Source organism: Pristis pectinata, chromosome 7 (genome assembly GCF_009764475.1).
Source record: "Pristis pectinata isolate sPriPec2 chromosome 7, sPriPec2.1.pri, whole genome shotgun sequence".
NCBI classification, from domain to species: domain Eukaryota; kingdom Metazoa; phylum Chordata; class Chondrichthyes; order Rhinopristiformes; family Pristidae; genus Pristis; species Pristis pectinata.
This window is the reverse complement of record NC_067411.1, coordinates 38,229,353-38,257,181: the sequence shown is the minus strand read 5'-3', so window position 1 is coordinate 38,257,181 and position 27,829 is coordinate 38,229,353. Positions and strand designations below refer to the sequence as shown.

The 27,829-nt window shown below is 38.0% G+C and overlaps 1 protein-coding gene across 3 annotated transcripts in view; it reads left to right on the top strand.

Annotated features, from left to right (window-relative positions):
• Window positions 1–27,829, top strand: part of LOC127572351 (trimeric intracellular cation channel type B-A-like) — a 36,672-nt gene that overhangs the window by 1,205 nt on the left and 7,638 nt on the right. Inside the window, exons 2-5 of one of the 3 annotated variants that reach the window (XM_052019506.1) lie at window positions 16,216–16,372; window positions 19,736–19,920; window positions 20,281–20,368; window positions 22,556–22,673. In XM_052019506.1, coding sequence (XP_051875466.1) covers window positions 16,216–16,372; window positions 19,736–19,920; window positions 20,281–20,368; window positions 22,556–22,673 — 548 coding nt within the window. Of the gene's footprint in view, window positions 1–16,215; window positions 16,373–17,360; window positions 17,404–19,735; window positions 19,921–20,280; window positions 20,369–22,555; window positions 22,674–27,829 lie in introns of all 3 variants that reach the window. The other 2 variants (XM_052019507.1, XM_052019504.1) reach the window with 2 other exon arrangements.

Below are 27,829 nucleotides of genomic sequence, written 5' to 3'. Positions count from 1 at the left end.
CTTGTGTGGAAACAATCTTGGCTGATGTAAGAACAGAAATACTAGAAGAACTCAGCCAGTCAAGCAGCATCTATTGTAAGAGAAAGCAATTAATGTTTCATTTTGTTCCAATGGTGGGATCTTCTGGTCTGATGCCCTCTTCCTCCTGAAACTTGGCTTCCTGCTCTCCCCTAATGGGTGGAGCTCTCAACAGCATTTCATCTATTTCCCTCATGTCTGCTCCCTTTCCCCTGGGAAAAGAACAAAGATGGCATTCCCCTGATCTTTGCCATGCATTCAAGGAATTGCCAGCTCCACTGTGATCCCATCCTCAGTCACATCTTTCCCCTTTCTGCATTTTGCAGGGACTGGTCGCCTTGTGACTCCCTGGTACGCACTTCTGTTCCATCCACCAGTCCCTGTCTCCTGGCACCTTCCCATGCAACCCGATGAGATGCAACACCTGTCCATTCACCTCTTCCCAGCATCCAAGAACCCAAACAGTCATTCCAGGTGAAGCAGTGATTATTTTTAGCACTTCCAGTCTAGTTCACTGAATTCTGATTTCACCATGTGACTTCCTGTACATTGGAGAAACCAAATGCACATTCGGGTGAGAGTTTTGCGGAGCACCTGCACACAATCTGTGAGGGTGATCCTGAACTCCCTGTTGCATGCAGTTTAATTCTCAGTCCCACTCCTATTCTTACCTGTCTGTGGCCTCCTCCACTGCTGAAATGAGGTCCAGCGTAAACTATAATAACAGCATCTTCCATCTATGCACTTTGCAATCTTCTGAAACGAACATTGAATTTTTTCAACTTCTAGTAAACTGCTCTCTTGTTACCCATTATCACACTTGCATGCCTTTCTCAGCCAGTTTCTTTTAAATGCCTTGCTTATGGTCAGTACTCATGCTCCCAATTACCTGATCTGTGTTAACCTAACCCCTTTGCCTAGCACCTGACTTCTCTTCCCCAGCTCTGCTTTGAAAACTGTAAACCCTCCACTCTTCCCCCAGATCTGAGGAAGGGTTATTGAGCTGAAATATTAATTGCTTTCTCTTTCCATAGATGCTGCTTGACTGGCTGAGTTCTTATGGCATTTCTGTTTTTGTTTCAAATTCTAGCATTTGCAGTTTCTTGTTTTCCAATCCAAGCTGATGTGCTCAGTCCCAGTACTGAGAGAGATGTGCAGTCTGTCAGATAAGATAGTAAATCAAGTTTCTGTATACTTTATCCGGTGCACATGAAAGATTTTGTGCTTAAAAACAGAAAATACTGGAAAATTTTCAGCAGATCAGGCAGCATCTGTGAAAAGAGAAACTGTCACCTAAAGGTTGCAGACCCAAAACATTGAGCTGTTTCTCTTTCCACAGTTGTTGCCTGATCTGATGAGTTTTTCCAGCATTTTCTGTTTTCATTTAGGATTCCTAGCGTCTGTACTGGTGTATTGTGTACAATTTTGGTTCCCTTATTAAAGAAAGAATATATTAACATTGGAGACAGCCTAGTGAATCTATTTTGGACTAATTTCTGGGATGAGAGGATTGTCCTATCATGAGCAGCCAAGGAAATTAGTTCTATATTCTTTGGAATACAGAAGAATGAGGGGCAACCTTATTAAAGGGGCATGACAGGGTAGCTATCAAGATGTTTCCACTAGTGGGAGAATCTTGAACAAAGGGATGTAGTTACAAGATTAGAGGGTAATCATATAAAACTGGTGCATAGGAACAATTTCCTGCAGAAGATGGCAGAAACTTCTCTGGAATTGGTAGGAGCAACTGGGTAGATCAGGAGGGGACAGAGGGGGAGGAGATTACCTGAAATTGGAGAATTCAATGTTCATGCCTAAAACAGAGTTCCTCCAACAGTTTTTTTTTGCTTAATGATCATATTGAATAGTGGGACAGGCTAAAAGAGGCTGAGTGGCCTATTTCTGCTCCTGTTTTGTTACATTCTTGTGCAAAGTGCTTGCTGAGTTTCTCATAGATATTACACTTTAAAAGTACGTCATTGTCTTTGGAAAATGCTAAGGTGGTAAAGAGCATGGTTTTTAGATACATTTTTGTATAATAGAAAGTACTCCAACGGTGCAGCTGCTTAAGTCTGGCTGACATCTTAAAGACTCCTTTTTGACAATAGGTTGGGCAATTGGGTAGGAGAACTAAGTATGTGAAAGAGGCTCTGTCCAAATAGGTGGTTTAGTTCTCCATTTGTTCTCTTGAAAATTTACCTGTGTGACTGCATCATTTTTAGGTGACATAGTACTGGAAAGAGAAATATAGGGAATTAATAGATGAAGTGGTTATTTTTCCTTCACATTTGAGTTCTCAGTGTTTATATAATTTGGCACAGTTTGGCACGAAGGCATATGTACCCTCAACTTATTTTCATTTTAGGTGATCTGCATTAATAGCACAGAATTTTGCGGCTGTCTTAAGTTTTTTATTTAAAAAATGCTATCGTGAAACAAAGTTATAGTACATCATACGTTTAGATCCTAACATTCATTTGTACTGTCCTTTCACTTCTTGTATTTACTCAAATCAACCTATTTGCCTAACTGGCGAGTTCTGATGCAAACTCATCAACCTGTAATATTCAAATATTTTTAGTCTTTCTATAGGTGCTGCCTGACCTGCTAAGTATTTTAAGTATTGTCTTTTATTTTAGATTTCTAGCAACTACACTCAATGCTTGTTATCTGTGAGGGATAGGGGCGTAGATTTTCCATGGATAACAAAAGAACTAGGATTCCACTAATATACCCCAAATAAGGACAGACTGCTTATCTGAAATCATTGAATTCATTATTGAGGCTTGAGGGCTACAACATGCTTAGATGGAAAATGATGTTGAATGAAGCCCAATATAGGAGGCCAAGTGCATAGAAGTGGAGTGGTAATGGAATGGAGAACTAAAATGACAGGCAACTGAAAGCTCGGACTTATCCTAGTGGACTGAATGGAGGAATGCTGCAATGTGGTCACCCAGTCTGCATTGTTCCAATTTAGAGGATGCCAGATCATGAGCTGCAAATACTATACAATAAGTTGGAGGAAGTGCTAGTCAATTGCTGATTCATAGAATAGTACAGCATAGGAACAGGCCCTTCAGCCCATGATATCTATGCCGAACACAATGCCAAACTAAATTAAATCACTTCTGTCTGCATATGATCTATGTCCCTCCATCCATGCATGTTGATGTGCCGATCAAAAAGGTTCTTAAATGCCACTATTGTATCTGCTTCCACCACTACCCCGGCAGCCCATTCTAAGCACCTACTACTTGGTGTGTAAAAGCAAAAGCAACTTGCCCTTGCACATCTCCTTTAAACTTTTCCCCCCTAGCCTTAAATACATGTCCTATGGTATTTGACATTTCTACCCTGGGAAAAAGATTCTGACTATCTGCCTTATCTATTGCCTCTCATAGTTTTATGAACTTCTATCAGATCTCCCCTTGACCTCTGGTGCTCCAGAGAAAGCGACCCAAGTTTGTCCAGCCTCTCCTTGTACCCTCTAATCCAGGCAGCATCCTGGTACACCTCTTCTGTACCCTAGTGCAAGTATTTTGGCAGATTGGGAAGTTGAAAGCTTTATTGTGCTTGTGTCTAATGCACAAGCTGGTACAGCCCTTTGGAAGTCCAGGTGATAGGCTGAAACCTGTGGTTGTGATGGTCCTTGCCAGAGAGTTGCTCTGATGATGCTCTTGGTTGCTCAGAGATGTGTCTTGCTGTGTATATTTTGTGTCCACAATACGACTTCCAGCTTCTGAAAGAAATCTAAAATGCAAAGCTAGCTTTGATGACATAATAGAAGATCCTGGAGACTAGACTGTGCTGTTTCTTTCTGGTTTGTGCTGACATTTGTTGCTATTTAAGTGTTTCCACATTATACTTTGGGCAGCGCAACAAAGTGTACAAGGCCACTGATGTATGAAACAAGTCCACTAGATTTGATGAGTATCTTAATCTCATTCAGTTTGAGGCTAATCAGGAATTGTATCCATTTTGTTTTATGCAGCCACACTAACTATTATCAAAAGTTGTGATATCAACTAGACTATGATTAATGATATGCATCTTTCTGAATTGAGTTTTATATTGGCTTTTCAAGAAAAGGTGGTCAGATAAATGTAGACAACTATCCCAAATACATTTTAAAAGCACTAAGTAAATGCAAGTTGTTATCCTACACCAGCAGTGATAAAGGATGTTTGCCAAGTATTTACACTGAGAGTAAAGGGAAACTTGAAACAGCAACCATCATAATAGAGAAAGTTCCTAATGTTTCTAACAATTTCAGAAATTTCTGTTAATTATCTTCTGGTTTCTCTTTCTCCACTGTGGCCTTCACCAGCGATTTGGTGAGAACTTTAATTATTTCCGAACTCCTTTGCTTTTTTTTAAAAATAAAAAGTCCTGAAAATATTACACTTCTTAATGATGTATAACTGAGTTTCTCAAGTGTTTTCAAGAGAACAAAATCATAATTACAGTTTGTAATCCTTGTTTTTTTGTGTAGAGTCCTAATCCCTCGTAATTGAAATCTGTATTTTTTTAAATATTTTAAACTTGTGATAGTCAGGCTCTACCTTAAAATCGGTATATGTATTAGTTTTAATTTTGCTTTTTGTAAAAATCAGTACCTTGTAAATCTGTGGTACTCTTTGAGAATGGTTCAATCCCAAGAATAATTGGCCAATCGGCATGCCAAGAGTTGATCACTGACTGCAGCTGATTTTGTGAAAGGGAAGTCCCTCCAATAATGATCATAAAAGAAAAAGCTGCTCAAATTTCTTAAGTTTTTTGGCAAGCGGCATTGCTTCTAACTTATTGTTCTGTAATGGTTTGTGGATAAGATGCTTTTGTTACATTGTGACATAGTCAGAAAATGCAAAATTGATCTGAACTCTAAGCTTCTGTAAGGTGTTATTATACAATAAATACATTTCTTGTACCTTCCTTTGGATTTGTCTGTAACTGGTTATGTTGGGGAGGAGCTTTTGTAATGGCATCAAGATGTATTGTGTTGTGAGATACGAAGGTTATTAAATAAAACATGCTGAAAGCTTATGAGCAGTTATATGGAAAGACTTGTGGCCAGCCTTGCACTTTGAAATGTTTATCATGTTTTACTACTGCCACTGATGTCACTGACATTTTAAAGTATGCTTTAAACTGATTTGAAACTAATATTCCTCAAACTGAATGCATTCATTCCTTCCACCCCATCCATCCTCCCACCTCTGCTACATTGTAGATGCTCTTATTTGTACTTAGATTGAACTGGATATCTTCATTGGCAACCGTCCTTTGATATATGAATATTGTCTAACTAAAGTTACTCTTGTATAACTTTAAAATTGCAAATTAGTGGTAGGGAGAAGAGAAAAGTACAGTTTACTCTATTAATCTGGTTGAGTAAACATGGTTCTGCAACATGGCTCTGCCAGTGACTTTCTAGGATCACATCTTCCAGTTGCTCATTCTGACTTAATATTCCACCTATTCTGGGTGACACTTCTCTCCCACTTTTGTCTTTTTCTATATCATTGGAAAACTCCCATTAAACGTCAGCTAAAGTCACTGTTTTATTCCTAGGACTACTGATCTTCAATGCACACAACCTTCATTTCTCTTAGTGCAATGGCTGAATCACAGTAACCTTGGTCTTTGCTATCCTCCCAGTGAATACATTTCAATTCAACCTTTTTATATTTCTCTTTTGTGTTTAGAATTCTTTTGTGCTTCTATCTTTGCACATTACAGCTTGCATACTCTTCATGCTGCCTGTTTCTACAGTGTCGAAGGAAAGATTCAGCACACTGTCTAGTTCAACAAATTTGTATCAGCATTGTGGAGCTCGTTACTTCCTGCCTTCACTTTTGTACAGTCTAGATGATTCCAAAATACAAAGTTTAGGATTTTGACACTTTAAGAGTAGCTGTCAAAGGCTAGAGTTGGTATGAGGTTTCCAGCAGTAGATGCTCAGAAGCAGATGTTAACAGTATATGTAGTTGGTCTGTATGATGGAAAGGATATGAAGTCAGATGTTGGCTCAGGGTGGTGAGGGTGCACACAGTTTGGTTGAGCCAGACAAAGTTACCGGAGAAAGGAATGGAATTAGTGCTAAGGATGTATTGATTATGGTAGGTTAATTGACCATGGATCCCTTCTTTTACTTATTCATTGACAATGTTGATGTTGCTGGAAAAGTCAACATTTATTGTCCCTGTCTAATTGCCCCTGAACTGAGGAGAAAGTTAAGAGTCAACCCTATTGGTGGTGCTGAAATCGTCTCCAGACTGGACCTGGTAAGTTTCTGAGCTTGACATCATGGAGATGTGATTAAAACTGGAGCTGATGGGCATCAAGGAGAAAAATGGACGTGTCTTGGAGATGTTGAGAAAGCTTTTGGGTGTTACGAAATTAGTCACTCATCACAGAATACCCTATCTCTGGCCTACTCTTATATGCCAAGGTATTTCTTTGGCTGGTTCATTTGAGTTACTGTCAATAGGGATTTCCAGGGTGTTGTTAGTGGGAGTTCTGGTGATGGTAATATGTGACCTATTGAAGGTGGATGGTTAGCTCATCTCTTGTTGGAGGTGATCATTACCAGGCATTTGTGAGGCATGAGTTTTACTTACCAGTCATTGATTCACACCCAAATGTTCTCTGGGTCTTGGTACAAAGAAGCATGGACTGCTTTTTCAGAGTTGTATATAGAAATGAACATTATGCAATCAGCAGTGAACATTGCCACTTCTGGATTTATGATAAGTAGCTGAAGATGCTTGGGTCTAGGACATTGTCTTAAGGAATGCTTACCATGATGTCTTAGGCTAGCATGATGGATAGCACAACCTACCCATTGCATTTTGGTTAAAGCACCACTGTTTTTCCACAGTTATTCAGTCATTGCTCTCCATGGGCTACATGACATCAAATTGGTGGCAACAAGTTATAATAATATAGCTTGACTAACTTGCTAAATAATTAGCAGATGAATTTCAATGCAAGTTAAACTGGGACACGGAACATAGAAAAGTGCAGCACAGGAACAGGCCCTTTGGCCCACGATATCGGCGCCGAACATTCTGCTGAATGAAACTAAATCTCTTCTGCCTGTACGTGATCCATATCGCTCCATTCCCTGCTTCTTCATGTGTCTATCTAACAGCTTCTTGAACACTGTTATCATATCTGCTTCCACCACTACCCCTGGCAACCTATTCTTGGCACCTACCACTCTGTAAAAACAAAAATCTTGCAGATCTCCTTTAAATTTTCTCTCCTCACACCTTAAATAAATGTCCTCTAGTACTTGACATTTCTACCCTGGGGAAAAGATTCTGACTGTCTACCCTATCTATGCTGCTCATAATTTTATAAACTACTATCAGGTCGCCCCGCAGCTTCCGACACTCCAGAGAAACAACTCAAGTTTGTCCAACCTCTCTCAACAGCTCATACTCTCTAATCCAGGCCGCATTCTGGTAAACCTCTTCTGCACCCTTTCCAAAGCCTCCACATCCTCCCTGTAATGGGGCGACCAGAATTGCACACAATACTCTTCAAGTGCGGCCTAACCAAAGTTTTATACAGCTACAACGTGACTTCCTTACTCTGATACTAAATGTCCTGACCATTTTAGGCAAGCATGCCATATGCCTTCTTTATCACCCTATCCACCTGTGTTGCCACTTTCAGGGAGCTATAGAGTTGGACCCCAAGATCCCTCTGTACATATCAGGGATGTTAAGAGTCCTGCCATTAACGCTTATGCTTTTCCCTTGCATTTGACCTCCCAAAGTGCAATACCTCATACTTAGATTAAACTCTGTCTGCCATTTCTCCACCCATATTTATAACTAATCTATATTCTGCTGATACTTTGACAGCCCTCTACACCGGCCACAACCTCACTAATTTTTGTGTCATCTGCAAACATACCAACCCACCCATCTACATTTTAATCCAAGTCATTCATCACAGACGACAGAGGCCCCAGCACTTATCCCTGTGGAACAACACTGTTCACAGAACTCCAGCCAGAATAACACCACTACCTTCTGTCTTTTATGGGCAAGCCAGTTTTGAATCCAAACTACCAAGTCACCATGGATTCCATGCATCTTAAATCTTCTGGATCAGCCTACCCTGAGGGACTTTGTCAAATGCCTTAATAAAATCCACAGAGATAACATCCACTGCCCTACCCTCATCAATCACCTTTGTCACTTCCTCAAAAAACTTAATCAAGTTTGTAAGACATGACCTGCACAAAGCCATGTTGATTGTCCTGACTCAGCCCATGTTTTTACAAATACACATAAATCCAATCCCTAAGAATCCTCTCCAGTGGCTTCCCTACCACTGAGGCTGACAGGCCTATAATTTCCTGGATTATCCCTATTTCCCTTTTTGAACAAAGGAACAACATTGGCTACTCTCTGGATGTCTGGGACCTCGCCTGTTACTAGTGAGGATACAAAGATCTTTGTCAAGGCCCCAGCAATATCCCATGAAGCCCTGGGGACTTATCCACCTTGATGCCTTAAAAGACCCAGCATCACCTTCTTGATCTCAAAATGCCCTAGCACATTAGCATGCCCCACAGTAATCCCACTATCCTCTATGTCCTTCTCCTGGGTGAATACCAATACAAAGTACTCATTTAGTACCTCACCCACATCCTCTTGACTCCAAGCATAAATTCCCTCCTTTATTCCTTGAGTTGTCCTACCCTCTCCCTAGTTATCCTCTTATTTGTAATGTAAGTATAAAATGCCTTGGGATTCTCTTTAATCCTACTTGGCAAGTAGGATTAAGGAAAATCCCAAGGACATTCCATGGCCCCGTTTGGCCTTCCTAATCCCCTGCTTGAGCTCTTTCCTGCTATTTTTATATGTCTCAAGGGCCCTCTCTGATTTTAGCTTCACCACCCTTGCACATGCTTCCTTTTTCTTTTTAAATAAATTCATAACCTCTCTTGTCATCCAAGCTTCCCTTACCTTGCCATCTTTTTCCTTCCTCCTTACTGGAATATGCCGGTCCTGAGCACTTAATAGTACCTAGAGCACTAGCTGGTCATTAAACAGCTCCTACATGTCAGATGTGGACTTCTCCAGAAAAAACTGTTCCCAATTAACTCCCCTTAGCTCCTGTCTAATATGTAGTAATTTGCCGCCTCCTATTTAGTACTTTCCCACAAGGTCCAGACTTATCCTTATTCATAACTATCTTAAAACTTAAGGAATTCGTGATAACTGTTCCCAAAATGCTCTCCCACTGAAAGGTCAGTCACCTGGCCAGGCTCATTTCTCAAAGCAAGATCCAGTATGGTCCCTCGTCTCAGACTACCCACATACTGTTTCAAGAAACCCTCTTGAATGCACTGGAAAAAATTCTGTCCCATCTTGCACTAAGGAAATGCCAGTCGGTACTGGGGAAGTTAAAATCGACCACCATGACAATCCTGTTGCTTTTACATCTTTCCATTATTTGTCTACATATGTGATTCTCTATCTCCTGGTAGCTGTTGGGAGGCCTTTCCTATAACCATCTTGCAGTAATTAACTAAATTGCTGCCTGACACTCTAGAGCTTTACCACTCTTTACAAAGCAGAAGTCAGGAGTGTAATGGAATACTTCCATTTTGCAAGGGTGAATGCATCTCCAATAATGCTCAGGAAACCTGATACCATTGAAGGCAAACCAACTTGCTTGAATAGCATTGCATATACCATCCTAAATATTTTGGAAGAAAACTAAGGGCCCCAGTTCTTGTCCTCCCTTTTCACTTACCAGGGTCCCGTTTTCTGTGTGACCTTTTTGCTCATTGCATTCACTGGAAAATGTATTATTCTGTTGTAGAAGATTGTAAAAAAAAATTGCAAACATCTAACAGTGGAAAATCTGCTATTTGGGCACAACCAAAGTCCTAAGTGTACTGGAATAATAGATTTTTACTGTACATCAGGTTTCTTTCATTCACTTTTCAAAATGGGGGCATTTTGACAAGGCCAGCATTTGTTGCTGATCCCTAATTTCCTTTGAAATGGTGGCTCATCCACCTTGAATTGCTGAAATGCTTGTGGATATTGGGTAGAAAGTTCCAGGATTTAAACTCGGCGATGGAGAAGGAATGACAATATTATTTCCAAAGAAAAATGGTACATAGAGATTTAGAAGTATCTGTTGAAGTAGCCTAGGCAGTGCATGTTGTAAACCCACTGCTGTCATGATATGACTGTGGTTGTATGAATGAATATTTTAGGTTGGTTGATCACAAGACAAAGGAGCAGAAGTAGGCCATTCGGCCCATCGAGTCTGCTCTGCTACTTCACCATGAGCTAAACTATTTTCATCTGGCCCCAATTCCTGGCCTTTTCCCCATATTCCTTGATACCTTGACTAATTAGATACCTATCAATCTCCTCCTTAAACACCCCCAATGATCGGGCTGCCACAGCTGTATGTGGCAACTAATTCCATAAATCTACGACCCTCTGGCGAAAGAAATTTCTTCTCATTTCTGTTCTAAGCGGGTACCATCTAATTCTAAGACTGTGCCCTCTAGTCCTGGACTCACCCACCAAGAGAAACAACTTGGCCACATCTACTCTGTCCAGTCCTTTCAACATTCAAAATGTTTCTGAGGTCCCCTCCTCATTCTTCTGTACTCCAGTGAGTACAGTCCAAGAGTCAACAATCGCTCATCGTATGTAAACCCTTTCATTCCGGGAATCATCCTCGTAGGTCTTCTCTGAACCATCTCCAACATCAGCACATCATTCCTAAGATAAGGGGCCCAAAACTGCACACAGTATTCCAAATGTGGTCTCACCAGTGCCCCATGGAGCCTCATCAACACATCCTTACTTTTATACACTATACCTCTTGAAATGAATGTTAACATAGCATTCACCTTTCTTACTGCCGATCCAACCTGGTGGTTAACTTTTAGAGTATCCTGCCCAAGAACCCCCAAGTCCCTTTGCACTTCTGTACCTTGAATTTTCTCCCCATCTAGGTGATGATCTACCTGTTTGTTTCTTCTTCCAAAGTGTACAACTGCACATTTCTTAACATTGAATCTCATCTGCCATTTCTTTGCCCATGCTCCTAAACTGTCTAAGTCTCTCTGCTATCTTCCTGTTTCTTCAATACTCCCTACTCCTCCACCTATCTTGGTGTCATCTGCAAACTTAGCCACAAAACCATTTACTCCATAATCTAAATCATGGGGTGCCATTTAAGTGATCTGATTGTCCTGGATGATGTCGAGTTTCTTGAGTGTTTGTTGAAACTGCACTCATTTAAACAAAGAGTATTCCATCATCCTAAATGTTCTCTCTACCACTGGCATTCAATGACTGCAATGTAAAACAATGACTAACTACATTAAAGTTACTCATCTTGGCTATTTTGAAAGTATCTCCTAAGCACCCATGACCTCTACCAATAATAAGGATGAGTTCAGGTGAATGGGCACAAGACCACCTGCGCATTCTTCCCCGATGTCGCACACCATCCCGACTTGGAAATAATACTGCCATTCCTCCTTCACTGCTGAATTTGGATCCTGAAACTTGTATAAACATGCAAATTAGGAGTAGGAGGAGGCCACTTTGCTCCTCAAGCCTGCACCACTCAATAAGATCACAGCATATCTGATTGGAACCTCTACTCTGCATTCAGTCTAGCTGCTGTTAGCTTTTGCTCCTTTGCTTATTAAGAATCTACCTCTTAAAAAAAAATTTCAAAAATTCTGCTGCCACAGCTTTTGAAGAAGAATGTCAAAGACTGGGGAAAAAAAATTCACCTTATCTTAATGGGCAAACCTTATTTTTAAACAGTGATCCCTCGTTCTAGATTCACCCACAAGATGAAATGGCCTCTTCACAGCCACCCTGTCATGGCCCATCAAGAACCTGTATATATTCCAATCAGGTTCCTTCTCACTCTTCTAAACTTAAGCAGATACAAGTGTAGCTTGTCCAATCTTTCCTCCTAAGACAACCCTTCTAGTAATCCTTCTCTGAATTGTCTCCAACACATTCTTCCTTAAATAAGGAGACCAATACTGTACACTATTTCAGATGTGGTCTCACCAACTGAGGCAGAACTTCCTTTCCAACCAATTTGATAAGTATTTGCGTATTAGTTTTTTGTGAATCATGCACAAAGATATCCTCTGCATCTTGGCTCTGTGATCTTTCACCTTTTTTGTATATTTTTCCTGCCCTAATGAACAATTTCACATTTTCCTATATTACCTTCCATTTGCCAGATCTTTGCCCACTTAAGCTATCTATATCCCTTTGTGTCCTATTGACATCTTACTATTCCTTGTATCCTCGGCAAATTTAGCAACCATTCCTTCAGTGCCATAATCGTAAGTCATTTATATAAATAGTAAAGTGTTGAGGCCCCAGCACTAATCACTGTGCTACAGTACTTGTTTCATATTGCCAACCAGAAAAATATCTGATTATGCCTCCTGTTAGTGGACCCAATCTTCCATCGATGCTAATATATTATATCCTACATCAAGAGCTTTTATTTTCTTAAATAACCTATGATGGTCACCCTATCAAACTTTTTCTGGAAATTTAAGTATAATACATTCACTAGTTTCCCCCTTTATCCACAGCACGCATTGTTTCTTCAAAGAACTCAAATGTCTTAGTCAAGCATGATTTTCCCTTTCACAAAACCATGTTGACTTTGGCTGATTACTTTGATTGTTGTTCTAAGTGCCCTGCTAAGCTAGGTAACCTGTAGCTTTCTCTCCTGTTTTGAATAAAGGTGTTGCATTTGCTATTTTCCAATCTAATAAAACCTCCATGAATCTGAGGAGTTTTGGAAAATTAAAACCAACTCATCAGCCTTCTCGCTAGCCAATTTTAAGACTGTAGAACGAAATGAGTCAGGACCTGAAGAGTTGTTAGCTGGTAGCTCCAACCATTTGCTTAAATGTTTCCTGGTGCTTGTAATTTTCCTGAGTTACTTACTCCCAGTTGTTACTAAAGTGATGTAATTTGTATCTGCTGTACTGAAGACTGGTGCAAAATACCTGCTTAATTCATTTATTATCTCCTTATTCTGGTTATTAACTCCTCAGACTTACTTTCTGTAGAACCAGCACTTTTATCAGTTTTTAAAAAACATTTACAGGATCTCTTGCTATTGCTTTTATATTTATGGCCAACTTAATTGTGTAGTCTAATTTTTGGTTTTAATCCTTCAATCATTCTTTGTTGTCCTTTATGTTCTGTTCTTTGACCTGACACCCATTTTTGTGCAATTATATACTTTTTCCTTAAGTTTAATGCCATCTTTAACATTTTCAGTTAACCATGGATGGCGGTCCTCCCCTTGGTGATACCTAGATTCTCAAAAATGATTTAAAAAAAAAAATTATTAAAAACTAAAAGTACTTCTCATTTTCCAATTATTAATTGACTTTTTATTTGGACTGCTGTCTTCACAGTACAGTGGGACATATCTTTCTCAACAAGCAGCGCTGAGTGCTGCTAAACATGATTAATCAAGCTCAACAGTGGCACCAACAGGATTGTCATAATGCAGCAACTTGTGAACAGTCCAAAATGCTCTGAACTGAGGCCCTAAAACTTGAGTGTAGGAGTAATTTACCAACATCCTTATGAGCATGAACAAACCTAAAGAATTAAAGCTGAAAGGTTAGCATGTTTTATTTTAGGTTGGATGATAAAAACCCATGTGAAGGGCACAAGGGTAGGGTTTTCTGTTGCAACTACCGCTTGGAAGTTGTACAATGATTATCAGTAAGTCATTACTGCGTGATAACGGTCCATGTTGTGTGTACACAGAAAATAAAATTTATTACCTCTTGCAAGAAAGGTTGCAGAAAGGAAGAAGGCAGATAGTTCTTTTTAACTAAGGCACTATCAGCTTGTAAAACTTTCTGAAACTCAACGCTTTTCTGGAAAAGACTAACTTGGCTACTACCACAATACACACAATATTTTTTTTAAAAACAAAAGTCCAGGTCCTCACCCCTTCTCTCTGCAATTTCCTCCAGCTCTACAAAACATGCTTCTCCAATTCTGACCTCGTAGTCAATCCTGTGAATCTAATCAGTCTACCTTTGGTTACAGTGCTTTCAGCTGTCAAGTTTGAAGCACCGAATTTTCTCCCTAACCCCCTTAGCCTCACTAGCTCCATTTTTTAAAACACTCCTTAAAATCTACTTTTTTTGACAGGTGTGCTCGTATCTCTGCCATATTCACTAAGATTCCTGTATAGTGCATTGAGATGTTTGTCTTGTTGAAGATACAAATTGCTGTGTATCAGTAGCAGCAGTCATTTCTTACCTAAGTAAAGGTTGTGAGGGTTGCTTACAGATATGAAATGTATTCACTTTTAAGTTACTTAGGAAAAGAAAGTAACATCCTTCCAAGTAGGAAGTATGGTCAGCTGGCTTCACAAAACATGACAACATGAATTCAATTATTGTCTTCTTGGGCATTAAAAATATTAAATGAAGGTCAGTTGTGATATTTCAAACTGAGCACTATACTCTGACCACAGCTGATCAATGCCTAATTCCTTTGTATTAAATGTGTACATGTGCAGAAATAGAACGTTAAGTGGGTTGCAGGCTGTGTGGAGTTTGTCTCCCTCTTCCACCCATTTTCCACCCCCAACCCTGTTCATGTGGAGGATGAAGTGGAATTGAGGAAGAAAAGAATGCATCATTTGCTCAATATAAAATAATTTGTGCTGTGTGTAGGTATTAGATTTGCACTTAAATAATTACGTTTTTACTTAATTATTTTGAAAAGTGATGTTTGAGGAGGAAGAGCTCTATATTTTAAAAAAACTGTGTGGGCTGAAGAACTGGGTAACTTGGTACTAATTCATCGTTTTATGTGAGAAAGGTTACTGATTGTACTTTTATTTTTGTTTGGCTTGTCTAAAACTGAACATTACAGGATGCTGTAAGAAGTGATCGCCAGCAACTTTGGTAGTATTGTTTATTCTGCCAGAACTACTGCAAATGGAATCTTTGGCACAAGTGTCCCTTTTGCTCTCTCCTTGAACTCAGTGGCAGTAGCCACACCACTACCTTGTTTAACTTTCAGTTTTGCCTCAAAATTCAACTTTGCTGTTGATTATCCTTGACTCCCTTCTTTCTGAGAGCACTCAGACTGCTATAAATCCATGACACTGATAAAAATGTTTTTATATTTTATGGGATGTATTGCACATCTTTCATTGCTTGTGAGATGTTGGCGGTGCCTTAAATTGCTGCAATCCATTGTCACGGTGCTGCTAGGTAGGGAGTTTCAGGATCTTGATCCAGGAACAATGATAGGGCTGATCTTCCAAAGTCTACTGGCAGCTGCACCTATAATTGTCAGCAATTGAGTTTATTCTACTCTTGGGTTGCAGGGCTGATCTTCCAAATCCCCAGTCACCAATCTGGCTGTTACATTGAGCTCTCTGTACAGCTGTATCACAGTGCAAACTACCAGCCTTTGCACCTATTGCATAGCCCATGCTATTTATCAATCTAGGCCGTCCAGTATTTTAGATGCCTTTGTGATTGTATTGAGACATTGGAGATTCGAACAAAATCAGAATGTCAGACACTTGCAGTACATGTGTGTGCATGCATGGCTAGGAACAGGATTGGATGTTGATGGATGTGGATGTCATCATTTCCTTTCTCGTAATTACTGGCATCAAGTGAAATTTCCAGAATAATGAGGTACCAGGGTTTACATCACCAACACCTTGTTAATTGTTAGATTATTCTGTACCTTTTTAAACAGAAATCAGAAATTCACCCTTGGGCGAGAGTGGAACCAGAATGGGTTGTGCAGCTGGTGGGAGTGGCACTTTACTGAAGATCAAAAAATAGACAATTAAGCCATGTTTTTAAAGATCTTGCATTCTTGGTGTTTATTTTTAATCTTGTTTCAGTGAACTTTTCCCTCAGTTCTTCAACACAGATTGCATTTTAAGGATTAGTTTACTCTCTGCATTCCATTACAAGATGTAGAAATGTTTGCAAGTTTATGGAATTTATTGCATTTCTTAATGATTATGAACATGAAAATAATCCAAATTAGTTCATGATCTGTAATCATTAGCAATTCATTAACTTGAATGAAATATGTTTATTTTGTTTTCCTGAAAACAATGTTTCAATTTTCCATGTTGTAGGTGCAATAGATGTAGCACATCGCAGTCCGATTGCATGTTGGTTCAGTGGTATGCTTTGCTGCTTTGGTGGAGCAATTCTGGCATCTGTGCTTCTAGGTGAACCTCCCATTGAACCCTTTACAAACAACAGAAATATAATACTGGCTTCTGTAATTTGGTAAGTGTGGTAGATAAATATTTTAATGACTTTGGGCAACTTCCAGTTTGTGTTTGGAAAAAGGCCTGTTTGCCCTTCTCGAGTGTTTCACTACAGCTATTTAATTCCTATCGCCAGCTGTCCTGATATCTTTCTTTGTAGATGTAGGTTATGCTTCCATCAGTGTTTCTGGTGGGATATTTCATGTTCTGATGTAACCCTGTGAAGTTTTTTTTAACAAATTCTAACGTCTCTTTTCATTTCTTTTGTTAGTAAACTTATGTTGTGTAGGTACCTTCACAAATATTTTTGAAAATAAGTTTTGATGTAGTACATATGCAAAAAATGTTCATAATTTAGAACACCCAATATTAGATTTCCTCTTGGCCTTTTTCATTCCCTTATCACCTTCAGTAAATCTCTTTGCCATATTTATGGCCTTGACATTCTATGCTTGAGTATCTGTATCACATCTTAACCAGTAATCCATACAAGATTAGTGTTATACTTTGCTTCAAATCCTGTTGACATTTAAGAAACTGGAATCTCAATTTGTTTTTTACAGCTTTATTATTGTTTGAGTTAAAAGATTCAATTATATAAATATTCCAAAGGTTTTTGTTCTTTTACACCCTTGTTACATTGTACAATTTTAGGATGTACTGGCTGACCATTATACATAGGAAGTCTTAATTAAGTGTACATTTTTGATGTACTTTCCCCAAGTGATCAGTAATCCTGTCCCTCAGAAGTTTTTTTTCATAGCTTCCCTACTACTGATGTTAGGCTCAAGTCTGTAATTACCAGGCTTTTCCTTGCTGCCTTTCTTGAAAAGGGGGATCACTTTAGTACCTCTTCACTGGATGATTTCCCCTAACTTGTCCAAGTTTCAGTTCTGAATCCTCCTGCTATCTTTCTCACAGCTCTTATTCATCTGATTGCTTTAATATTGTGTTATTTAGAAAAAAAGCCAGCCTAACTTTGTTTATGCCCATGTCTTGTCTTTCAGATCATTCAGACTCAGTGAGATCAAATGGCTACCAATACCATGAGTATGGGGGATTTATCAATTTACTGTAATGCTCATTGGTTCATAATGAAATCAGATTAGCATCTCCATGGCCTGTCATCCCAGCCTCTGGCCCTTTTTTTGCTTCAAAAAAAAACTCAGATGTTTGTAACTTTAAAAATAATCCATTCAGTGAAAAACTGGTCAGATTATCCTTAACTCTGACAGTGCATTATCAGGGTCCTTAAAATACCCACTTCCTTAAAATTCTAATATTATTCTACTTAATAACTTGGTACCAATATAAGTCTAAATGACCAAATTGGCTGATTTTACTCCTTTTACCTGTGAAGTAATGCATCACATGGGGAACTCTTCAGTCCTTTGGCACAACTTCTATATCAAAGGATGTTTGGAAAAATTACAGTAATGGCCTTGCAACTTCCTCTGTGACTGCTCTGTATTTGCAGAGGCTTTCTGTCAGAGGCTTTCTGTCAGAGGCTGATGCTTTTTCCACGTTCTTTTGGTATTCCATCTCTTCCTGTCAGTGTTCTGCGCTTTGTTTTCTTGTTTTTTTTGTATTACCATTGCTGCACTCTTCAGTAAAAAAATAAGCAAATTACTCAATTAGTATTGCTGCTGTTCCTTCCTTTTCCAAGCCTGATTTCTACAATTTTTTTCCTCTCTATGTTTTAATGCAGTCCCCATTGTTTATAGTAGCTGCATCAGTCTCAATGTGATTTACTGTATCTGGCTATATTAAAAACAGATATCTACCCATTTCAATCTCTTGTATTAAACCTTGCCATCTTACTGTGCTAATAGACTGAAGGTAGTTAACACTTTCTCGATGGGCTAAAACAAAATGATATATTGGAACTAAGTTTTAAATGATAACTTATGAATTTACAGCCAGTTTTGATTGTGCATTTTTTTCCTTCATGGCTGTTTAGTGCTTCTGTTTATGAATCTAATTATGAAATTAATGGGAATAGTTCACAAATGAAGGACATTAACAAGGTGCAGCTTCGCTGGAAGAATTTTCTGAACTCCCCTAAATAGTGGTGAGCTTAAATGTTACAGGTGGGGACTTTGCAGTTAATTCTTATAGTACAGACAAATGATATACACTATTTGCCCAACTACAGATAGCTACCCCTGATAACCATATTGCAAAATGTTTCCATTACTTGCAAGTGCCTTTGTATTCCTTTGGTTCCATGTTTCTCTCTGTGCTTAATGTATTTTTTTTCTTTCATGTTATTAACCCCCAGATTTGGCTTTGCCTACAGATTTTGTTCTTAATTTGCACTTCTGCACTCAATCAATTAATTCCCATTTTGTTAATCCCTCTACTTTTTGTGGGAAACACATGGGACTATGTCTTTTTTAATAAATATGATTTTGTCTGATGCTCAGTCGTTAATTTGCAGACATTGTCTTTTTTTTTCCAAATGATATGCATTACCATGGCGTTATTCTATGTTCTAGGGGCGAACTTTCATTTTTACCATGCAAGGAAGGATCTATAAAATATGAATTTAGCTGTTGTATTAAATGTAAAGGCTTTACAATGTGACTGGGACCGCAGCTTGTCATTAATGTATGTCGAGAGAATTTTCACTGCTATTGCTTGGCAAAGAGGAAATATTAAACAAATAGTGATTTTTTTTGACTTGCTGAATAACCAGAAGTTATTTTAATGAGTATTTGCAAAACTCCAATTTGGAAGGATTTTAAAATATAATTCTCTCTGATCTGACATTTTGATAATTACTATGAAATATATTGGTAACTATTCACTTTCATAATCTGCTTTCTAGAATACTTAATTTTAGTTTACTCATTTTTGAAACTTTGTTTTGAGGAGGAAAATAAAACAATTCCTGTAGAAGCTGGTTATGATGGTGTCTCCATAATATTATCCCTCTTATCCAGTGGGATAGTTGATAGTTCAAGCAGATAGCACCCAAACTAATTGTTCACACAAAGTTTCCAAACTTCCAAAAGTTTTCTCATCGGCGAACTTCACTGACCTCAGTGTGTGACGGTGGTAAGTGGGTGGGGAGTGATGGGAGGGGAGGCATAATGTGCCTTGGCAACAGCTTTATTGCTGCTTGTTGCACAGCGGCTTTTGGAGGACAGTGCACATATATATCACTCTTTCAATATTCTCTGTAAATTAGCTTAGAAAAACACATGAGCATTATCCCTTCAGAAGAGAAAAGAAATGGCAAGAAAGCCCAGAAAAATGTAATTATATTAGCTTTGAATTTTGCAATGAAGAAATTTTCATTGGCAACACGCTTTAGGTTTGTATATTTCTTTTTAAAAAAAAAGTCAGCCCTCATTTTTTATTTTCTTGATATTTTTAGGTATTTGATATTCTACTGTCCATATGACAAGTTCTACAAATGCTGCAACTTTTTACCATCAAAATTATTTATAGCTGGTATGAAAGAGGTAACAAGAGCCCGCAAAATTGTTGGAGGAGTAGTGGATGCACACAGCCGCTACAGAAATGGGTGGCTTGCGGTAATTGCTGTTGGATGGGCTAAAGGTAAGAAGCTGTTCCATTCATAGTGCACATCATATGCTATATTTTTAAACTTTTTCTCTTTTTGGTATTTTGTTCTTGTCCCTCTGTTCTGAAAGTACTGATTCACGTTGCCACACTATTCGTATTAGTTGACCTCTGCTGCTGGCTAGCAATCAGGAGAAGGAATTTGGGCTACTATTGTCTATCTTTCCAACTGTGCCACTGTAGCATAGTTGAGTAAGGTTGGGTGGCAGGGAGGGATATACAATCTCTTTGCAAACTACAATTATGGAGTGCCATGTTATGTATTTCTTCCTTTTACAGTGATTATCAGTTATTACCCTATTGTAAATATTAATTTTTTGCAGTCTCTGTTCACAGGTGCTGGTTCTGGCTTAATATCTAATTTTGAACAACTGGTGCGTGGTGTCTGGATGCCTGAGAGAAATGAGTTGCTGAAAATGTCCTAGTACGTAATGGTTTCAAAATCGTGTTGAATTTTTTTAAACTGAAGTAAAAATGAGAAAATCCTTTCCAAGCAGTTTCCAATTTTTGGGCTGTCTTCTTGAAAAAAATTGCTTTAGATCTTAATATCCCATTTAGTTTTTTCCCCCTAGAAGATAACACCAGGTAATATAATTGTGTTTCACAAATGAAAATAAAGCATCTTGTAAAGACAGTAAATTGTGGCAGTACAGTATATTGGAAATGTCATTGCTTGTGGGATTTCACAATGATTAGAGTAAAGATTAATGTGTCAGTGAAAATATCCTAAATTCATCAAACAACCAGATGATCAATGCCAAGACTTATTTTAGAAAGACCTTAAATAACTTTACAATTATTTCTCCTCCTCTCTGGTAAAGGAAAATAATATATTCTTGTCCATTTTTCATTGTTCTTGTGTAAGCAGCATATCCTGTCATCTTGCAGGGAGAAAGAAGCACACAATATTTAAAATCATTGCTCTGACTCTGGTCCTCTTTTTTTTGCCCCCCCCCCCCCCCACTCCCCCCACCAAATTGAACATTATTTTCTGCTATAATGGCAGCAAATATGTTGCAAATGACCAAAACCTAGTCAGACATTGCTACATTGCTTTCCTTATTTTGAGTGTAAAAACAGTAAATATTTTACATAGAGTAAAATATCACAGATGCTGAAAACCTGAAATAAGAACAAAAATTGAAATATTCAGCAGGTCAGGCAGCATCATGGGGGAGAGAAACAGTCAACCTTTTGGGTCAGTGCCTTTTCATCGGAATGGGGAATAGTTAGATAAAAAGAGTTCAAAATGCACAAAGCAGAAAAGGAAATGTCTGCAAGGACATGAAAGGCAGGAGAGATTAAATCATAAAAGGAGTGATTCTGAATGTAACAAAAGATCTGATAAAGCCAATTAGCATACTATTCCATGTTTCAAAGTTCCAAATGTCTTTATTACCACTACTGTCATAAGATCTTCCTTTTATTGCTATTGTAGCTACATTAGGCTTTGGCCACCTCTGCAATTGGCCATTAATCTTCAATTTCTAAATCTTAAGTATTCCTTTGATCCATTCACTTAATACTGTTGCATGCAGTCTAATTGTTGCATCTATGCACAAGAACCTGATGTAACTTAGAAGTTGGAAAAGATTCTGAATATTAGAAATTATGTGACACACCCAATTTGTACAGTGAGTGTGCATTTTCCATTATCCTGTGTTCCTTCCATTGAAAAGTCTCACTAGGTTGATGAAATGTCAATTTACATTAACAATTCATTTGTGAAGAAGACTTGGGTAGGATTGCTACTGAATAAGAGGTTGGAACATTCTGCACCTATTTAATTGTCCTTGACAGAATTTAGTATTGGAAACTGTAGTTCATTTTATATTTAGGACCAATGTGCAGAGGATGCATCCTGGAGTAACATGGATATTTTTCAGTAGCATTTTGGTGATACTATATTCAAAGATGCTCTCAAGGTCCAGTTCTTTAGATTATAGTATTTTTGTTGTATGTTTGCTACTTTAAAAAAAGGTAACTGTTCTGTAAAATGATCAAAGTTGAGCATCCATTTACAGAGATCCTGCCCATCCTTGGCTTTTTCACTATCCTGGTCCTATGCAAATATTACTTTCCCAGGGTTAAGGGTATATTCCAGTATTATGTACAGTAGTGAGAAAGATTACTAGTTGCTCACATGACATGTTTTTAAAGAAACTTTGTTCTAGCTGATCACTTCTGTTTCCGATCAAACCTTCAATATTCACTTGCATATGGAAATTATTGACAACAAAACTCAATCTAAGAATGATGAAAATCATGGGTGTAGGAGGTAGCCTGAAAGTGATACGTGGATTTATTTTAGATTTTTGCAGTAAAAGCAGTCTAATCATTACATATTGCATGATGCCTCATAAAGTTGTCTAATTGTCTTGTCCTATGAAGGATAAAATTAGATGGAGTCTGCTGCTGCTAGAAAAAAATCCATGCTTATGGACTTTACTTAAGAATAGGACCTGGTTCAGCTGCTTTGTCGATCCAATGCTACAGTGTAACAGAATTAGTCAATTGAAAGATAATGACTTTTTTCTGTACGGAGACAATCTGTTGAAAGGGTAAGTAAATGTTTTTAATCTGTATACTAATTATTCTGTTTCTATTTCAGTGCAACAAAGGTAACTCTGATAGGCGCTGTGCTCTTTACTTTGCAACAGATGAATTATCTGCCTATTACCAGACACAACCTGATCTTTTTGTACACTATGTTTGTAGTTTCAACAAAGGTATGTGAATGTTATCAAATGTGTTCTTTTGCTATTGCAGAATAAAGATGTGGTAATGGAACTGTTGCTGATTCCTTATATTTGACTTGTGTGAGACAATTTAATATTTTTTGTCTGCATAACATCAAGTTCATTGGAAGTCTCCATTGTGCTTCCAAGGTTCATAAATTTTCTATTCTTTATAAGGCTGCGGGTAAGAAACAAACAATTTAAATGTAATGTCAGCCACGTATGGAAACATTGGACTGAATTTATCTCTGTTTAGAAGAGTCAGAGACAAGCTGCAAGGATTTAAGATTGGTATAAAAATTATTTTCGTTCAATGAATGTGGTTTAGATGGAATAAAGCAGGGTCAATGCAATTGACAATTTTTTGTCTTGGAAAATCCTTCAGCATACCTGAATTTCAATCCAAGGCACCTACAGTTTGCTTTTAAGTTGGGTGATCAGTTTTAATGTGATACAGAGTAAAACTCTGATTATCTGTCACACTTGGAGTTTGGTGGTGCTGGACAAATGGATTTTCCTGGCTATTGAATATTATTCCTATTCATACCCAACAATTCACTTTTTGTTTTGTATGTAACACAGCATTATAATAAACTTCCTAGTGAGCCCAGTAAGTTTAAAGACAGTGGGATATGTGACTGGATTATTGGAGTTTTACTGTAGTGGATTGGGTTACCTATGTGCTTTCTCCTTGCTTCTATTCCCAAGTCTGTGTCCTCCAGCTCATGGTGCAGACTGTGCCAAACAAGCAACCCTTTTATAAAAGCCAAAGGAGTATTCGGTTAATTACAGAAGAGATTTACATTGTTGGTTGTACCATGATCCAAGTAGTATTGTACTTAAGAAAGTAAGGAGTACATAATAGCTTTATTTGTATGGCTGCTCAGGCAAAATAATATAATACTATTTCGGTAGTGACATAAAACTGGCCACCGCATTAGCCTGGGGACATCTTTCAGATTCTTTTGATGTTTTATTTGCAGTGTTTTTCAGACTTGAACTACATGGTTCAAATGCAATAAATGCTGGGATCACATGTTTGTTCAAAACTACTTAGATATACTTTCTTTGGTAGGCCTTTCATATATTCTGTTTATTAGTAACCTCTCTCAAGTAACTTACAGAAATAAAATTTGTGTGAAAAAAGATTCCAAGTAGTACTTTGATCTTTTATGATCAGGAACATTCTATTTTGAAGTTCAAATTAAACTTGTATTTACTTGATTTAGGGTTTTTGAAAAGAGGAAGTGCATCCTATTTTAGATCCATGAGGTTTTCACTCTGACGTATAACATTAAACTGAAGTATTGAATGGATAACATAGAAAAACTAGGTCTACTTGCTTCAGCTCTGCTACTGCAATTTTGTTGCTATCGGCTGTTCCAGTGGAGTTATTATTATGCTGTGGTGATTCTTGTGTTTATTTCCCTGTAAATACAGTGGTGTTTGGAAAGGACAAAAATTGAATGCAGAAGGAAAAATTGAATTCTTTTTCGTATTTAGCTGATTACATTGGCTTTCAAGAATTTAATTCAAATGTTGTTGATGAAGACAGATAAATTTTAGCTTAAGAATGAAGTTTTATCAAAATAGATTGTGTTTAAGATGGTAAGAAAGTCAAATTTACTTCCTTACAAAAAATAATTTCTCTTGATAATGCGATTACAGTTTAAAAAAAGGATAAGATACAAGAGCAGAATTAGGCCATTTGGCCCATCGAGTCTGCTCCGGCATTCAATCATGGCTGATTTATTTTTCCATCTCAACCCCATTCTCCTGCCTTCTCCCCATAACCTTTGATGCCCTTACTACTCAAGAACCTATCGATTTCTGCTTTAAATATACCCAATGACTTGGCCTCCACAGCAGTCTGTGGGAATGAATTCCACAGATCCACCACTCTCTGGCTAAAAAAATTCCTCATCTCTGTTCTAAAGGGATATCCTTCTATTCTGAGGCTATGCCTTTTGGTCCTAGACTCTCCCACTACTGGAAACATCCTCTCCACATCCACTCTATCCAGGCCTTTGAATGTAAACTTATGAGATGAGGTAACAAGTCAAACAAAATAAAAGGTAGTAACTTTAACTATCTTGGTATGACTAGGGTGCAGGGCTTTCTATTTGGAATTCACCTTTTTTTGTGCTCCAGAAACATTTTTTTTCAAGCTGGAAATGTGTGACTTTAATGCAAGGTTTACAGGAGGATCCAAACAACCAAGGTGACAAATGTCCAATCACCCAGGCATTTACATGTTTTGGTGTGTTGTAACTTTGTTCCCTCACTGAAAATTCTTGTAAGGTATTAGAAATAAAACTTCGTAGTGCTTGCACCATGATACAGGTACAATAAATTGGTTCTTCAGGATGAGTAGCAAATTGAAATTTAACTAATTCTACCTGATTTTGTTTATCCTGATGTATAATGTGGTCTTTTGGGGATTATGATTGGAAGATTAAATACCCAGATATTTGATTTGAGTATTTTGAATCTTGATAATTTTCAACATGACTTTTAAATGTTGGAAGTATGAAACAGCAAATCTGAGTGAATTTTCCCATCAGTTTCAACAAATACATGTAGAACAAGAAATGAAAATTTTTAGTGGGATACATACAGTAGCATTTTTTTAAATTTCCTCATTCTGTCCCTCCCCCCCCCCCCCCCCCCCCCCCCCCCTACTATTTTTGTATGCACGATTGTATACTCTGTCATGGTCTGTCCTTGTTTCAGATTTCTTGTAAGAAATTTATAATTCAAAGTTTTTGTTCATTTTACAATTTGGAGGTTTTGCTCTTGCATTGGTGGTGGTGCACATTTCTGCTGAAAGGATGGAAAGAAATTTTGAGACACTGAGCTAGTGCTTTGTTTTATAGAAATCTAGGATTTCCCTTTTCCAGTACAGATGAGTAAATTTGTTTTCTTGGGTAAAATAATTACATTAAATAAAGCTAACTTGTAAAAAAAGAATGGTGTGATTCAGGACAGTGTGGCCAAATAAATTTTGTTTGTCAATGGCTTTTAATGATTGCTTAAAGTTGTTTTCATGAGTGTCACAAACCAGCAACAAAAGAAACACACTGAGCATGATTCAGTGTTAAAACTATTTTATTAATCACTACTTATGATAATACGTAAAATAAAAGTAAAAATGTTAGTATGTTAGAATTCAAAAATGTTAAACCTCGAACGTTAACCCCAAAACTAAACTCTTCGTGTGTGTGTGTGACAAAGTCCAAAACTCCCAGTTCCGGAATGGTTCTTAAAGTTCAGTTCCGCAAGCCATAAGGTGAAACATGAGCAAGGGCTTCTTCAACAACCACCGTTGTCTGAAGATAAGATGTAGATGTAGAAAAACATAGAGAGAGTACATACGAAATCCAAATGTTCCACGATGGAACCCAAACGACACTTCAGTGTTTACTCGGTAGTGACTTCCTCACCCCGAAAAGCATCCGAACCGTGGTCGTCCACACACAAATACCTGTTTCCTTCTACAGGTCAGCAACAAAGTGAACTCCACCGGATTACTTCCAACTTCCATACATGGATTTCAGTAGCAAACACAGTTATTGTTTCTCATCCATCGATAGAGAAAACAAGCAGGCTGGTGTCTCTCTCCCTTCTCTCTCTCTCTTCTTCTTCTTCTGACCTCTTCAACAACGTCATTACGTCCTTTATCTTCTATTGACGTAAGCACGCCCCACACACACATACACACACTCTCTATCTTAAAGGGACTTTCACTGAGTCCGTAACACCTCCCACCTAAAAAAAAAAAATTTTCCCAAGAAAATTTTAACCGCGCATACAGTTAGTAATGTTAATAATTATCATTCTACACAACTACAGACTATCAGATTAGTACAGATACATGTTTCCCATTTAACATCGGGAAAGACAATCAGCAATCACATTATCTTTGCCTTTAATGTGAGTTATCATGAGATCAAACTCTTGCAAAATTAAACTCCAGTTTAACAGCCTTCTGTTCTTGTTTTTGACTCGGCTCAGAAACACCAATGGGTTATGATCTGTATACACAGTCAATGGTTTCTGAGTGGTGCAAACATATACACTGAAATGTTGCAAGGCTAAAACAAGCGACAGTAATTCTTTCTCTATGGTGGAATAATTCTTTTGATGCTCATTAAATTTCTTTGAAAAGTAAGCTACAGGATGGTCAATATCATCAAGGTCACCCTTCTGCAACAACACAGCTCCTGCAGTTTCATCACTGGCATCTACTGCTAATGAAAATGGCTTTTCAAAGTCAGGTGTTCTGAGCACAGGATGGTAGCATAAAATGGCTTTCAGCTTCTTAAATGCTTCTTGACAAGAATCTGTCCAAACAAACTTTACTCCCTTCTTCAGAAGATTAGTTAGGGGAAGAGCAATATCAGCAAAACTTTTACAAAATTTTCGATAATATCCAACCATTCCCAAAAATCTTCTAACAGTCCTCGTACCTGTGGGAATAGGGAACTCAGATATTGCTTGAACTTTTGCCTGAACAGGAGCTTGCTTGCCTTGACCTACAACATAACCAAGATACGTCACAGTGGCATGGCCAAATTCACTTTTAGCCAAGTTAACTGTAAGGTTAGCCTTGGAAAGTCTTTCAAACAACCTTTCTAACGCAGAGATGTGATCTTCCCAAGTATCATTCCCAGTCACTAAGTCGTCAATGTAGGCATCTGTATGTTTTAACCCATGAATCACTGAATTAATCATTCTTTGAAATGTTGCCGGAGCATTTTTCATTCCAAATGGCAAAACATTGTATTCATACAATCCAGAAGGGGTTACAAAGGCTGAAATCTCCCTTCCTCTATCTGTTAATGGAACACACCAGTACCCTTTTAATAGGTCAATCTTTGTAAGAAATTTTGCCTTTCCCACTCTGTCTATGCAATCATCCACCCTAGGAATAGGGTAAGCATCTGACTTTGTTACAGCATTCACTTTCCTGTAATCTGTGCAAAATCTAACAGTTCCATCAGGTTTAGGTACAATAACACAGGGCGAACTCCAATTTGAAGTAGAAAGTCTAATAATATCATTTTCCAACATGTATTTGATTTCCTGATCAACAAGTTTACTTTTTTCCACATTCATTCGATATGGGTGTTGTTTGATTGGTTTTG